The sequence below is a fragment of the Protopterus annectens genome, chromosome 7.part0 (assembly GCF_019279795.1).
Source record: "Protopterus annectens isolate FY-2018-M chromosome 7.part0, PAN1.0, whole genome shotgun sequence".
In the NCBI taxonomy this organism is placed as follows: domain Eukaryota; kingdom Metazoa; phylum Chordata; order Ceratodontiformes; family Protopteridae; genus Protopterus; species Protopterus annectens.
In genome coordinates, this window is record NC_056739.1 from 119,576,489 (window position 1) to 119,590,719 (window position 14,231).

Sequence of the window (14,231 nt, forward strand, 5' to 3'; positions counted from 1 at the left end):
TGAAGTTGTTCCAGGACTCTTCTGTACTTGTAACAAATTTATTTCCACATTTCTTGCCTTCTCATCTGATCCTTCTCCTTATAGTCTTTCTTTTGTTTTTTGCACATTTGGTTGCTGCCTGATTTTTGTCTACTTCTGGTTTGGTTTCCATTCCTGTTTGATGCTGATATGCTTCTGCTAAACTTTGCAAGGAAGTCATCTTAAACTTGTTCTCTTCATGTTTCAAATCTTGCACTATGTTTCGATCTGATGAGGTCAGCAGATATGTATGCTGTCTTATGATTGCAGATCTATGCCTGTAATCAATTTGAAGAGGCCCATATCTCCTACAGAATGAGGAATATATAATCTTGATATACACTGATTTTTATATGTCATTTGAAAAGCATGAAGCATTTTTCTTGTTTTACTGCCCAAGTGATCCACTACTTTTTGGAGCCATCACTCACCCCAGAACTGTAAGCTAGAACTGGAGGAGCAAATTGGTTTGTAGCTTGGAATTTGTTCCTAGATGTTAGAGCTGTTTTTAGTATTAATTTTAGTCTTCCAAAATATTCTGTACTGAGCTTTGTTCATGTGTTCATGCTTTATTGTCAATCCTTCATCAGTTTCCAAATATTTATACACTCCCTCCTGGTTGAGCTACTTTATATCACATTCCTGTCCCAGACTGATATTTTCTTTGTCCTGTAGCTTTCCTACTTTAAATGTTATTTTGCACATTTATCAAGACCAAATGACATTCTTATATCATCTGAGAAAGTTTTGACCTCTTTGAGTTGTGCTTTCAGTTCCTCATCTGATGAACTATACAGTTTTTAATCATCGACAAAGAGAAGTTGAGAGGTCTTTACACTTTGTTGCTTTCTGGGAGCCAAATTATAGTCATGACCTAATCTGTTAAGTAGACAGCTTAATGAGTTAAGGGCAAGACAAAAGAGCAGTGGTGATGAAGGGTCAATCCATCTCTCAATTTTTTATCCCTGTGATTTTATTTATTTTATTTATTTATTTAAATTTGTTGACCTGGAGTGTCCGACTGGACGTAGGTCCATTTTCAGCAGAGGCCCGGGGAGAAAAGCTCCACAGTTAAAATAAACAGACAGTACTTACATTGGATTACATAGCGATTAACAATTTAACATAGCAATTACTTACAACATATTTACAGATGAAGAACATAGTACATCAGTAGACAACTAGAATCTTTATCTGTGATGTACATAACAGACATTAACAAATGTTACAATGAGAAGTTCCTGCTGTATAATAAGTACTAGGCTTATGAGCATCTGAGCTTGCTATAATCAAGGTAGTTAGTGGAGTGGAAAGAAAGGTAGTGGTTGGATGGGGTGGGTGATATTAGAGTGGGAGTTGCAAGGACATAGTCAGCATGTTTTTTGGTGCGCTTTTAGTAACGTTTTGAAGTGGGTGCATGATGGTACAGAGGTAATTGTGGGTGGAAGGGAGTTCCATAATTTGGCTATGGTGCAAGAGAATAGTGCTTCACCAGCAGAGTTATTGGCTTTAGTGATCTGCAAGTGATTTTTGTTGCTGGATCTTAGTGGTCTGGTGGTGCGATAGGGTTGGAGTAGATTCTGGAGGGATGGGACATTTAGTGGATGATTTACTAGTTTGTGGGTGAGTGAGAGTTGATACCATTGAAGGAGGTGAGGGAGTTCAAGCCAGCCCAGTTCAGCAAGTGAGAGACAGTGGTGACTACGGTAGGATGCCCCTGTGGCGAATTTGGTGATTTTGTTGTAGCAGGTGATAATAATTTGTCCTTTATTATGGCTTAGCTGCAAAGTGGTTTGCCACTGTTTCATCGCCACTGTAATGTAATTTATCATTGTAGGGTATATCTTACATATCTGTAAGCACTCCTTTATTCATGAATGTGGGATGCTGTCAAATGCATTTTTGTAGTCTATGCATGCCATACTTAGATGTTTCCCCGTTTTGCAGTTCTCCATTCTTACTTTATTTAACAACAGATGATCCTTCGTTCCATCCGACTTTCTTTTGTTAGCCTTTTGTTATATTGCCATGATTGAGTTTTCTTCTAAATGACTATAAACTCTGTTGGGATGAATTCCAGTGTATAGTATATACATTGCTGGAAGGAAAGTTATTAGTCTATATTTTTTAGGATATCTTACAAGTTCACTCTTAAGTAGGAGTAGCATTTTTCCTTTTGTTACACCAGATATGTGTATTTTTTTGAGTGTATATAAGTATTTCTTATTCAGGGTTAAATCTTAAATCTTCTACCCATTCAGCAACTTTGTTATGTTCCACAGGATCTTCATAGATATTTCTTCAAAATGTATCTATTTCTTCTTTTTTTAGTGGTAATTCTGTTCTCTATAAAACACTTTTGGATCATCAATGCATTGCTTGTTCTGTACTTTTCCTGTATATTTATCTGCATGTCTTCTAAATTTTTCTGCCTGTGCTCATATCTTTAGTTTATTTTTTGCCATAGCGTATGATAAACCCTGGTCTGTTCTAATACTGAGCGTTCCTTTTATCACATTCAGCTTTCTAAGTATATTTTTATGTGTTCCCTCTTCTATACTCTTCTAACAGTGACCGTTCTTCTCTTGATTGCCTTATTGTTTTCTCTCTTGGATACTTCAGTGATGACATTTGGTTTTCTCCTTTCCTTTCCCTCCCTGCCCTGTAATTTTATGATAAGACTTTATCTGTTATTAATTTAGCTGCACAGTAATATATCCTGTTTACTTCTGTTATGTCACATGAATTTCTGTTAATAGTCTTGAGTATTGTGTTCATTTGATTTATCAGACTTCTAACATTTTGGGTCTTATTGACTTTCTGTAATCTGTTTCTTTCATTCGTTGATTTTAATATGGCTGTCTATCTCTAGTAAACCAGGCAACTCTTCCCTTAAATCATTTTCTTCTAAGCTTGGGGCACAATCTTTGTTCTTGATTTTCCTGTGCACATTCTACAGAAAGTTCCAGAACATCTTTCTGTGACATATTATTTTCAGCTGCATCCTGCGTCATCCTTTGCTCTTTCATGTGGGAGCTCACTGGCCTATCACTCCACAACATTGACTGCATCATTTCCTGTTTCTTCCCTTGCTGTGGAACTCCATCTGAACTTTTGAACTGTTTTCCTGCTGAAGGGTCCAAAGTATTTTCATGTGGCAACTGATCAGTTGCTTCCCATTCCATCTGTTTTTCCTTAATTTGGGACTCACTGTTCTGTCATGCTTTGACTTCACCAGATTTTTATTTTCTATACTAAATCCGTCACTTCACAGGTAATTCATAAATGCAGTTTCTGTTTCTTTAACTTTTGTATTACTAGTTCTCTTTTCTACTTTTCCCCTTTGTTTTCTTATTTTTTGTATTGTAAAATGTTCCATATCTGGGAGCATTTGCCTGTATTTCTGTTCAAATATCTTTGGTGCAGCTTTTTTGTATTGATTTGTTTTGCTTTATCCTTTGCAAAATATTGCACTTTATTAAATCTCTTTTTCTTTCCCGTGCCTATATTTCTTCCTCCGCTGTCTCCCCCTCCACCTCTTTCTCCTTATTTTGAAGACTCGTTCCATCATGCTGTCACATGACCCGTGTTAGAAGTTCTATACTAAATCCTTCACTTCACAGGTATTCCCTAACTTCAGCTTCTGTTTGTTTAACTTATACTTTACTAATCCTCCATTCTATGTTCCTCCTTTGTGATCTTATTTTTGTATTGTGAAATTTTCCATATCTGGGTACATTTGTGAATATTTCTCTTCAAATATTTTTGGAATTCGTTTTTGTTATTGATTAGTTTGGTTTTCTCCTTGGCATAAATATTACATCATATCAGCTCTCTCTTTCTTTCCAATGTCTATGTTTCTTTTTTATACCTTTCAAAAATCGCATGGTTTTGTTGTTTATATTTTTGCTCTTTCTCGGTCACTTCTTTTTCCAAATGGCTTAAGGTTTATTGGTCTGTATAATGTTTTTCATGAATCTGTTATATTAATGAACACAAATTTGCATTTGAAGCTTTTGACAGTTTTTCTTATGCAAGTATTTTTCTTTTTTCTAATTTCTCTCTTAGTCTTTTAAAATATGTTCCATATGGAAATTGTGGGCTTCTTGCATAATAATAACAACACATAAATTCTTTATTATCCTGTGTAGTCCACTCTATCATGTTTATGGCTCTTTTGTGGCCTGTTAGTTTTTGTGTTTTTTGTGGACTACTGTTGTTTCCTTCTACAACAGGAGGGCCATCCTTGCCCTGAGCTTGGCCTAACCCCATTGTAGGAATGTTTCCATGTCTTGAGGGTTCTAAACTGTCATTTTTTCAAGTCCTGGCATCAGTCTGCTTACCAGAATGTAGCACTTATTTATTCTGGGACCTGTGTACCCAGTTGTCTTTTTTATTTTAACTTACTTCTGTCCGTGATATATGCTATATAAAATGCAATCTATATATCAGTGCTGTCTTTGTGAGTTTTGTAAAAAAAAAAAAAAAAAAAAAAAAAAGGCAGTGGCGGTCAGATGCTAATGAGTTCAGAGTCACAGCACAGAGAGCATACTGCTCGGACCTTAGCATTAGGCCATGAAATCCTGAAGCAAAATAAGCCTCCCAGATTAACAGGCTGGACAGTTTGTAAGTGCATTTCAACTGTTTACTTTTCTGTTATCTGTTCTGTGTATGCTGTGTAACAACAGGTTTATTAGACCCCATAGAGGATCCCAAATTATGATTCTAGGGACATTAGAAAGCCTTTGTAGGGTTCCAAAAAACATAACTGTATGTTTGCTAGACTTAATAGCCAGTTCATTAGTAAGTATCTTGTCCAGACAAGAGCAAAATGTTTGAGTTCCACCCGAAATGTTTTATCAAGGAGGTTAAAGGAGGCTGGTCCTACTAATGGTGTATTATCAGCACACAGTGTGAGATCAAACTTTGATAATCAAGCACGCTGAGTAAGTTGATGTGACAAAGATCCTTTTTTGCCATTTTTTTTGTATCATGTTTTGCCAGCTCTACATTACTCTTTAATCCAGGAAGATTCCTGTTAGCATTATGGTTGCCATCTGCTGGATATTTTTCTCACTTGTCAAGAGTTTATGAAAATGATCAAGAAATCATGAAATTTCACTTTGTTATGTGCAAATCAGATATCATGAGCCTTTCTTACGTATTTCTGAATGGAAATCTTTCCAACTGTTTATTTAACTTGTACCTTTGGACATACAGACAGTTTTTTCTATCAGCAAATACTTTTTGGCTCCAAACTACTAGATGCTAAAGTAATTAATTTACAGATTTTATGGTCTATATCAACAGTAGAAATATACAGCATTAGATAACATTCGTTTTACTTTTTAGAGTAGTAGAAAATGTATTTCAGGTCTGAATTTTTGATTGTTTGTTTTCTATAATAGAGGCACATTCATTTTGATGCCAGAGTAACAATGTAGTTATGAATAAGAACTGCATTCAGGGGGGGAAATGTTGTCTAGAACAGAGTTTTTACTTTATGTTCTTGTCCTTTTGATTTTATAAATTTTACACATATTTATTCTGACACACTTACGTGGCACAACAGTTTCAAGATGAGCACACCACTTTATAACATAGTTTCATAGTTTCATAGTTTCATAGTAGTGTACTAGGCTATCTGCCCTGGGGCATTTACAAGCCTAGCCAACAATGATGTGGCTTACGCCACCCCGTATTATATAGTTGCGCCTCTCTAGTAGTGACACATGTGGGACCCCATTATTTAGTAAACTATACCTCTGTCTAGTAGTGACACTGAGGTGACTCCCAGGGTAAACTTACGATCTCCCATCCATGCATCGAGATTTTTCTTGAACAGTGCCAATGAAGGGCTCTGTCTCACATGAACTGGGATTTTGTTCCAGAGTACGGGTAACCTCTGTGTTATGAATCTATCCCTCCAGCATGTTTTATTCATATTTGTGCAGAGGTTGAAATCTTTAGCTCGCGTGGTTCTGGTGGATCTGGATTTTTTGAGATGGAGCATGTCCATCAGTTCTTGGTTGGACATGGCCCTATATGTTAGGCACAAATCACCTCTGAGCAGGCGGTATGCTACTGAATAGAGCTGGAGTTTCTTTAATCTAGCTGGATAAGGCACATGTTTGAGACCCATGATCCTCTTGGTGAGGTACTTCTGGGGTCTTTCCAGTTGTTGCATGTGTTACTCCTGAATTACATACATAATGCTAATAATTACTCCCAATTTACCCTCAGTCATTCATCTTATGGTAACACCCATAATTACTCCCAAACTACCCTCACTCATTTATCTTACAGTAACACCCAGACTTACTCCCAAATTAGATAAACACAAAAGCCAGAAGAAGTAGCTGAACTGAACCCACTCAAAGTATTGCAGGCTGCAAATCACCACACACTTCTAGAATGCAGAATCCACTTTATTAACTTCAGACAAAAAAATCCAAGGATGAGCGCTTTCGTCCAGAAAGATCTAGACTTCATCAGACAATTTACCCCACATAGTTACTACCTTCTTATACAGTACAAACAGAAAGTTCCACCCAGTTATAAACTAATCAATTATGTCATTAAAAGCACAATATTTACAGTCACTGAATTTAAAAAGCAGACAAACTATACAAACTGAAAAAGTTCATGGAACACACCACCCTAAAAACACACTATATATAAACACTGCTTCATAAAAATGACAATTTACAATAAATATTTAAATATGTTGAATGTGTTAAAACAATAAATATGTGTGATAAATACTAAAAACTAGATATAGTAGAAAATGTTAAGAGAAATAAATACAGTTAACATAAATACTGAACATGTGATATTAAAATGTTAAAATGCATAATGGAGAAATATATATATATATATATATATATATATATATATATATATATATATAATATATATACACACACACAATTTATCTTTCTAGTGCCTTTAGTTTTAAAATTGGGCTAATTGAAATATGCTCATTCAGGCCTGGCCAGTTCCCTGCATTCAAACGTAATTGCCAGTATAATTCTTTTTTCTCAAGTAATAGTGACCACGCACCACCTCTCATGTTGGTACTGATATTGTCTATAATAAAAAAATGGAACTTATGGTCCTTATACTCCAAAACATGTTTGCTACGAGAATTTGTTTATTTTTTATTCCTTATGTCATATAGGTGTTCGTATATGCGATTTTTTAACTTTCTATCAGTCTTGCCTATGTAAAAGCAAGAACAGGTGGTACACATGGCACAGTAAATCACTTTCTCCAAATTACAGTTGTATTTCTGATTGATTCTGATTTCAATATTATTAATGTCAAAAATATTGCCTTCTTTAATGTAACTGCAGTAGTTACATCTGCCACATTTGTTCATAGAACCTGACCTGTGGTTTGGGTAAGAGTTACTACTCTCAGATATGTTTTTCATATTCTTGCCTTTCCTATATACTATAATAGGTTGCGGTCCTATTAGTGGTCTGATGTTCTTGTCGTGTCTCAAAATAGACCAGTGTTTTGTTAAGATGTTTCTTACTATGTAACTATCTTGAGTGAATACAGTGATGAAAGAAGTCTTGTAATCATTCTTACTTGCAACATTGTCAGTTTCTTGATTACTGGTGAAAGGCCCACTGTCAGTCATACTACAAGAAAGTAAAGGTACATAAACCCCACGCTCTCTCTTGTTAATCACCTCAATCATTATATCACTAACGAACTTACAAGGATAGCCTCTTTTCTGAAACATATTTTTCAAGTTGTCACATTCATGTAAACATTCATCAGTACCAGATACCATACGAGCTGCACGCACGGACTGCCCCTTAACTATTGCTTTCTTTGGTGTGACTGGGTGTGCTAGAAAAATGCAGTAGTGAGTTCGAATATGTGCTTTTCCTAAAGATTTTTGAAACAAACCTCTTATTTTCATAATCCTTTTCCAGAAAGACGTCTAAAAAGGAAATTTTGTCAAGGTCTCTGGTATAGGTAAACTTTAGAAATGCTGTGGTGGTTCCAATATAGTTTATAAAATCATCAGTAGCATCAACAGGTCCATCCCACAGAACAAACATATCATCCAAAAACCTGGTGTAAAATTTGATGTGCTCAAAATAACATGAAGAAAAAAGACATTTCTTTTCCCATTGCCGAACTACAATATTTGTATATAAACCACCACATGTATACCCCATAGCCACCTCTTCTTGCTGTAAGTACATTTCTTTGTTAAACAAAATGAAATTGTTTTTAAGGACAATTTCCATCAGTTGTGAAAAGACCAAGGTCTGGAAGTGTGAGATATCTTTTTCATATAAGAAATCTGTAAACGACTCCAAACCAATTGTGTGAGGTATGACTGAATAAAGGTCTTTAATATCAATAGTAATAAAAACAAAAGTGTCCTTGAAAGGTATCTCATCCCTAGCTGTAAGAAGCTCCATGAATCCTTGCAGATATGTGTCTCACTCAATATGTATTCTTTTAACTTATTGTCCAGATATCTTGCAAGGGGGTGAGTAATGGACCCCTTGGAGTCTACTATGGGTCGCATGGGTGGTTGGCTAAGATTTTTTATGCAATTTTGGTTGCCCAAACATGACTGATATTTTAGGGTAGGGAACAGAGTGAAAATTAAGCACATCAATAGAAATTGAACCCTCTATAAATAAATCTTGGAGTTCATTCCTTATATGCTGATAAGAAGTGTTCAGTTCATTAATGGATGACCTTAAATATGCTTTTCCTTCTAGAATACAAAACATTTTCTTGTTATAGTCCTCATAGTCCATCAAGACAACACCACCACCTTTATCAGGTTTCATAATTCTAACTTTTTGTGAAAAGATTTTTATTTCATCCATTACCTTTCTCTCATTCATGTCAGAGTTCCTACAGGAAAGCTTAGAGTTACATATATCTAACTCACACATATTCTCAAAAAGTTGGACAATGGGATGAAGTGGGGGGTTGTATGTACTAGAGATGGCTAAAGGGTTGACAAAGGAACCAGGTGCAGAGTTTTTAAAAAGAATGTTCAAGTTTAGCTTACGTGTATACATTCTTAAATCCATAAGAGTATTAGAAACATTTAGGGGTTGTGGGGGTACAAAGGTGAATCCTTTGGCAAATAAATCACAGTGTTCAGAATTAACAGCAATACTGGAAAAATTGTATACATTAAAGTCACCTAAAGTGTTGGTAACTCTGTGGCAGGGTGGGAGTAAATGGTCCATATCATCACCTAAATTGTTTGGTGGTGAATGCAACAAGTTAATTAAAGTCACATTTACATCCTGTTGTTCCAGAACTGGTACCTCTTCCCCCCTCTGTTCACCATCCCTCCCCTGTTCCAATGGTTGTTCCTGTTCATCAGGGCCATATCCCAATTGTTGTTCCCCTGGGGACCTTTGTTCCTCAGATGCTCTGAGCGTCTCAGGGGGGGAAACTCTTCTGTGTCAAAAAAAACCTGACCAGCGTTACTCCCAAATTACCATCAGTCATTCATCTTACAGTAACACGCATAATTTCTCCCCAATTATCCTCACGCATTCATCTTACAGTAACACCCAGACTTACTCCCAAATTACCCTCACTCATTCATCTTATGGTACCACCCTTGTCAGCAGTTTCTCCCTATGTAGCCCACTTCCTCAGTCCCTCACCAGTGTCACTCCCACATTTAGTGCATGCCTTATCTCTCCCTCTATAAATAAACTTCACATTCATAAAAGTTTCAGTTCAAACTTATACCATCGACTCACAAACATCATCTCTCGCTATATATACACCAAACCCGCTATGACCATACTCAACCCATGCTAAACCAAAATGTTATCAATCACTACAGTTCAACCAAAATGTTATCAATCACTACAGTTCAACCAAAATGTTATCAATCACTACAGTTCATCCAAAATGTTATCAATCACTACAGTTCAACCAAAATGTTATCAATCACTACAATTCAACCAAAATGTTATCAATCACTACAGTTCAACCAAAATGTTATCAGTCACTACAGTTCAACCAAAATGTTATCAATCACTACAGTTCAACCAAAATGTTATCAATCACTACAGTTCAACCAAATGTTATCAATCACTACAGTTCAACCAAAATGTTATCAATCACTACAGTTAACCAAATGTTATCAATCACTACAGTTCAACCAAATGTTATCAATCACTACAGTTTAACCAAAATGTTATCAATCACTACAGTTCAACCAAAATGTTATCAATCACTACAGTTCAACCAAATGTTATCAATCACTACAGTTCAACCAAAATGTTATCAGTCACTACAGTTCAACCAAATGTTATCAATCACTACAGTTCAACCAAATGTTATCAATCACTACAGTTCAACCAAAATGTTATCAATCACTACAGTTCAACCAAAATGTTATCAGTCACTACAGTTCAACCAAAATGTTATCAATCACTACAGTTCATCATAGTAGAACAAAGCATTGCGCAAACCAGCCAGCCTTGTGCCACACTCACTGCACCTGTTCAGTAGAGCTACATGATCAGTACAAATGATGCATAGCCTGTGCAGGTGTGATTATCCATACCTGTAAATGTGTTAATATATTACTGCTTTTATTAATGTTAACAGACTGCATCTGCCAATTGCATGGATTATGTATTTTAACTTATACTAATGCAGAAGTACTGTATTAGTTGTATTTTCCCCTGGCATAGCTCATGGCTGAAAAGGGTCCTTTGTTCCAACCTTACTAAACTGGTTATTCATTTTAGAAAGATATAAATATATCGGTATAATAAAAATGAAAAATCTAGAACCAGCTTGATGGCACAGAGGCAGAGGCAGAGTGTCCACCTTTAGCACTGGTGATCTGGGAGCAGAAGTGGATTTGAACCGCTGGTAGGGCTGGCCGGGGAAGAAAAGGATGAAGTGTTAGGCAGTTAGTTTTCTCATTGTGGAAGGGATGGTTTAGGGGACCTGATGCTTGGTGGAGACCAAGAGACTCACAGATCATCTCAGGTTACAATGGGGGGATGGTTGTAGTGACCAGCCGCACTTACAATGGCTCATGTCTCTAAGCTTACAACTCGCCATTGAATCACTTGCATTCTGGGGTTGATGCTGAGGTACTGGAGGTCGACCTTCCAAGGAGGTGGGAAACCCACCTGACTAAAGTTCACATCTGGAAGTACCTATTTAGGAAGGCACAATGAGAGCATCTGGGTTGGGCAAGCATGGAAGCCAGATTGGCAGTTCGAGGCTGCGCAGAGGTCAGATGGGAGCACAAAAAAATTTAATAATCTAGAAGATAGTTTACATGCACTGTCTGCCTGTCACTTTATACATGGTTGATAAATTCACTTAAGAGATGCTGCAGTCATGATAGACAAATATGGGAATATGTAACACATAATATTTAAAATGGAGCCAGAAGTTGATTGTGTGCTCAGATTTATTTTCCTTTTCCTAAAAAGGCAACCCCAGGTCGCATTGTCATAGTTGGGAGGGGGGAGGGGGAAGTAGATGACCAGTCTTTATTTCCCATTTCAACCACAAGGCTTAGTAGTATGTGTCAGTACCATTTGTGTTCTGCTGGAAGCATCCCTAAATGGAGATAGCATTTCCCTGCACAATGCTGAAATGGTTTGGCTGCATGGACAGATCCTGCACACTGCTGAAATGGTTTGGCTGCATGGACAGATCCTGCACAATGCTGAAATGGTTTGGCTGTGTGGACAGATCCTGCACACTGCTGAAATGGTTTGGCTGCATGGACAGATCCTGCACAATGCTGAAATGGTTTGGCTGTGTGGACAGATCCTGCACACTGCTGAAATGGTTTGGCTGCATGGACAGATCCTGCACAATGCTAAAATGGTTTGGCTGCATGGACAGATCCTGCACAATGCTAAAATGGTTTGGCTGTGTGGACAGATCCTGCACAATGCTGAAATGGTTTGGCTGCTTAGACAGATCCTGCACAATGCTAAAATGGTTCGGCTATGTGGACAGATCCTGCACAATGCTAAAATGGTTCGGCTATGTGGACAGATCCTGCACAATGCTGAAATGGATTGGCTGCATGGACAGGTCCTGCACAATGCTAAAATGCTTTGGCTGTGTAGACAGATCCTGCACAATGCTGAAATGGTTTGGCTGCATGGACATGTCCTGCACAATGCTGAAATGGTTGGGCTGCATGGACGGATTCTGCACAATGCTGAACTGGTTTGGCTGCATGGACAGATCCTGCACAGTGTTAAAATGGTTTGGGTGCATAGACAGATCCTGCATAATTCTGAAATGGTTTGGCTGCTTAGACAGATCCTGCAGAATGCTGAAATGGTTTGGCTGTGTGGACAGATCCTGCACAATGCTGAAATGGTTTGGCTGTGTGGACAGATCCTGCACAATGCTGAAATGGTTTGGCTGTGTGGACAGATCCTGCACAATCCTGAAATGGTTTGGCTGCGTGGACAGATCCTGCACAATGCTGAAATGGTTTGGCTGTGTGGACAGATCCTGCACAATGCTGAAATGATGAGTGAACAGGCATATCTTATTCTGTCTGTCCTATAACCTGTCTTTAGTTGTGCCTTTTTTTCCCATCCCTGTCTCATCCTTGCAATACTTGGATTTCCTTTCTCCTTACTAACTTAGACTGTAAATGTTTTTTAAACACTTCTGTCATTGTTTTGTTTCAGAACTAGGCCTGCCCCATTTTTAATTCGCTGTACCTTAATCTCAGTAGAGCCTTGTTCTCTAATGTCATTAACAATTCTGTTTGTCAGTAATTACGTTTCTTTTTGCTACAATGCAATTTAATTCCAACTGTTCACAATGCTACTTTACAGCTATTTGTTTTCTCTGATGCAGTACAGTGTCAGCTCCTTCAATTGGCAGTATTCACTTGTTAATAACCTTCCTTAATATGTACTGCTTTTGTTATTATATTTGTTCTCATTACACCTTGCAACAGGCAGAGCCTACAATTTGTCATATTTATTAGCACTCCATCCTGGTAAACAAAGTAAATTAATAAAATAAGTAAATGTTCCCAAGCTGAGATGTCTATCATTAATTCCAAGTGAGTTCTCTCTGTCTTAGCACTGACTGTTTGACTAAACTGCTTGCTCCAGAATATATTTCCTAGTGTGCACACACTTATCCTGTCATTATATTGTTTATAATCATTTACAGTGGAATTATCTGTTGCATTTCCCTCAGACTTGCTCTAACAGCCAATTTCTGATGTTTTTCTAGGTCCACAGTATGGTACTCTGGAGAGGGCATGGCTGGGTATTATGACAGAGGCTGATAAAATCAGCGAACTTCATCAAGACGTTCGGAATAGCCTTGTGAATGAAGACTTTGAAAAAGTGAAGAACTGGCAGAAGGATGCCTATCACAAGCAGATAATGGGGGGATTCAAAGAAACCAAGGAAGCAGAAGATGGATTTAGAAAAGCACAGAAACCATGGGCCAAAAAACTAAAGGAGGTAAAGTACTTGTGAGCAGGGAGGGCAGAGCAGCATGTTCAGACATGGAGTTTGAACCTCACCTGACTCTCCTTCAGCTCTGTTACTGCGTTATTATTTCAAGATTTTGGGGGCACACGATGTGCCTCTACCGAGGCTCACTTGTCATTCCGGGGCCAGGATGCGACTCTACTGAGGCTCACATGTCATTCCAGGGGCACATGATGAGATTCTACTGAGGCTCACTTGTCATTCCAGGGGCACACGATGAGATTCTACTGAGGCTCACATGTCATTCCAGGGGCACACGATGAGATTCTACTGAGGCTCACATGTCATTCCAGGGGCACAGGATAAGATTCTACTGAGGCTCACTTGTCATTCCAGGGGCACACGATGAGATTCTACTGAGGCTCACTTGTCATTCCAGGGGCACACGATGAGATTCTACTGAGGCTCACATGTCATTCCAGGGGCACACGATGAGATTCTACTGAGGCTCACATGTCATTCCAGGGGCACACGATGAGATTCTACTGAGGCTCACTTGTCATTCCAGGGGCACATGATGAGATTCTACTGAGGCTCACATGTCATTCCAGGGGCACACGATGAGATTCTACTGAGGCTCACATGTCATTCCAGGGGCACATGATGAGATTCTACTGAGGCTCACTTGTCATTCAAGGGGCACACGATGAGATTCTACTGAGGCTCACATGTCATTCCAGGGGCACA

The 14,231-nt window shown here is 38.0% G+C and overlaps 1 protein-coding gene across 2 annotated transcripts in view; it reads left to right on the plus strand.

The window, feature by feature from the left end:
• Window positions 1–14,231, plus strand: part of PACSIN1 (protein kinase C and casein kinase substrate in neurons 1) — a 1,250,130-nt gene that overhangs the window by 721,748 nt on the left and 514,151 nt on the right. For both annotated transcript variants that reach the window (XM_044076554.1, XM_044076555.1), the window contains exon 4: window positions 13,279–13,514. In XM_044076554.1, coding sequence (XP_043932489.1) covers window positions 13,279–13,514 — 236 coding nt within the window. The remainder of the gene's footprint in view (window positions 1–13,278; window positions 13,515–14,231) is intronic.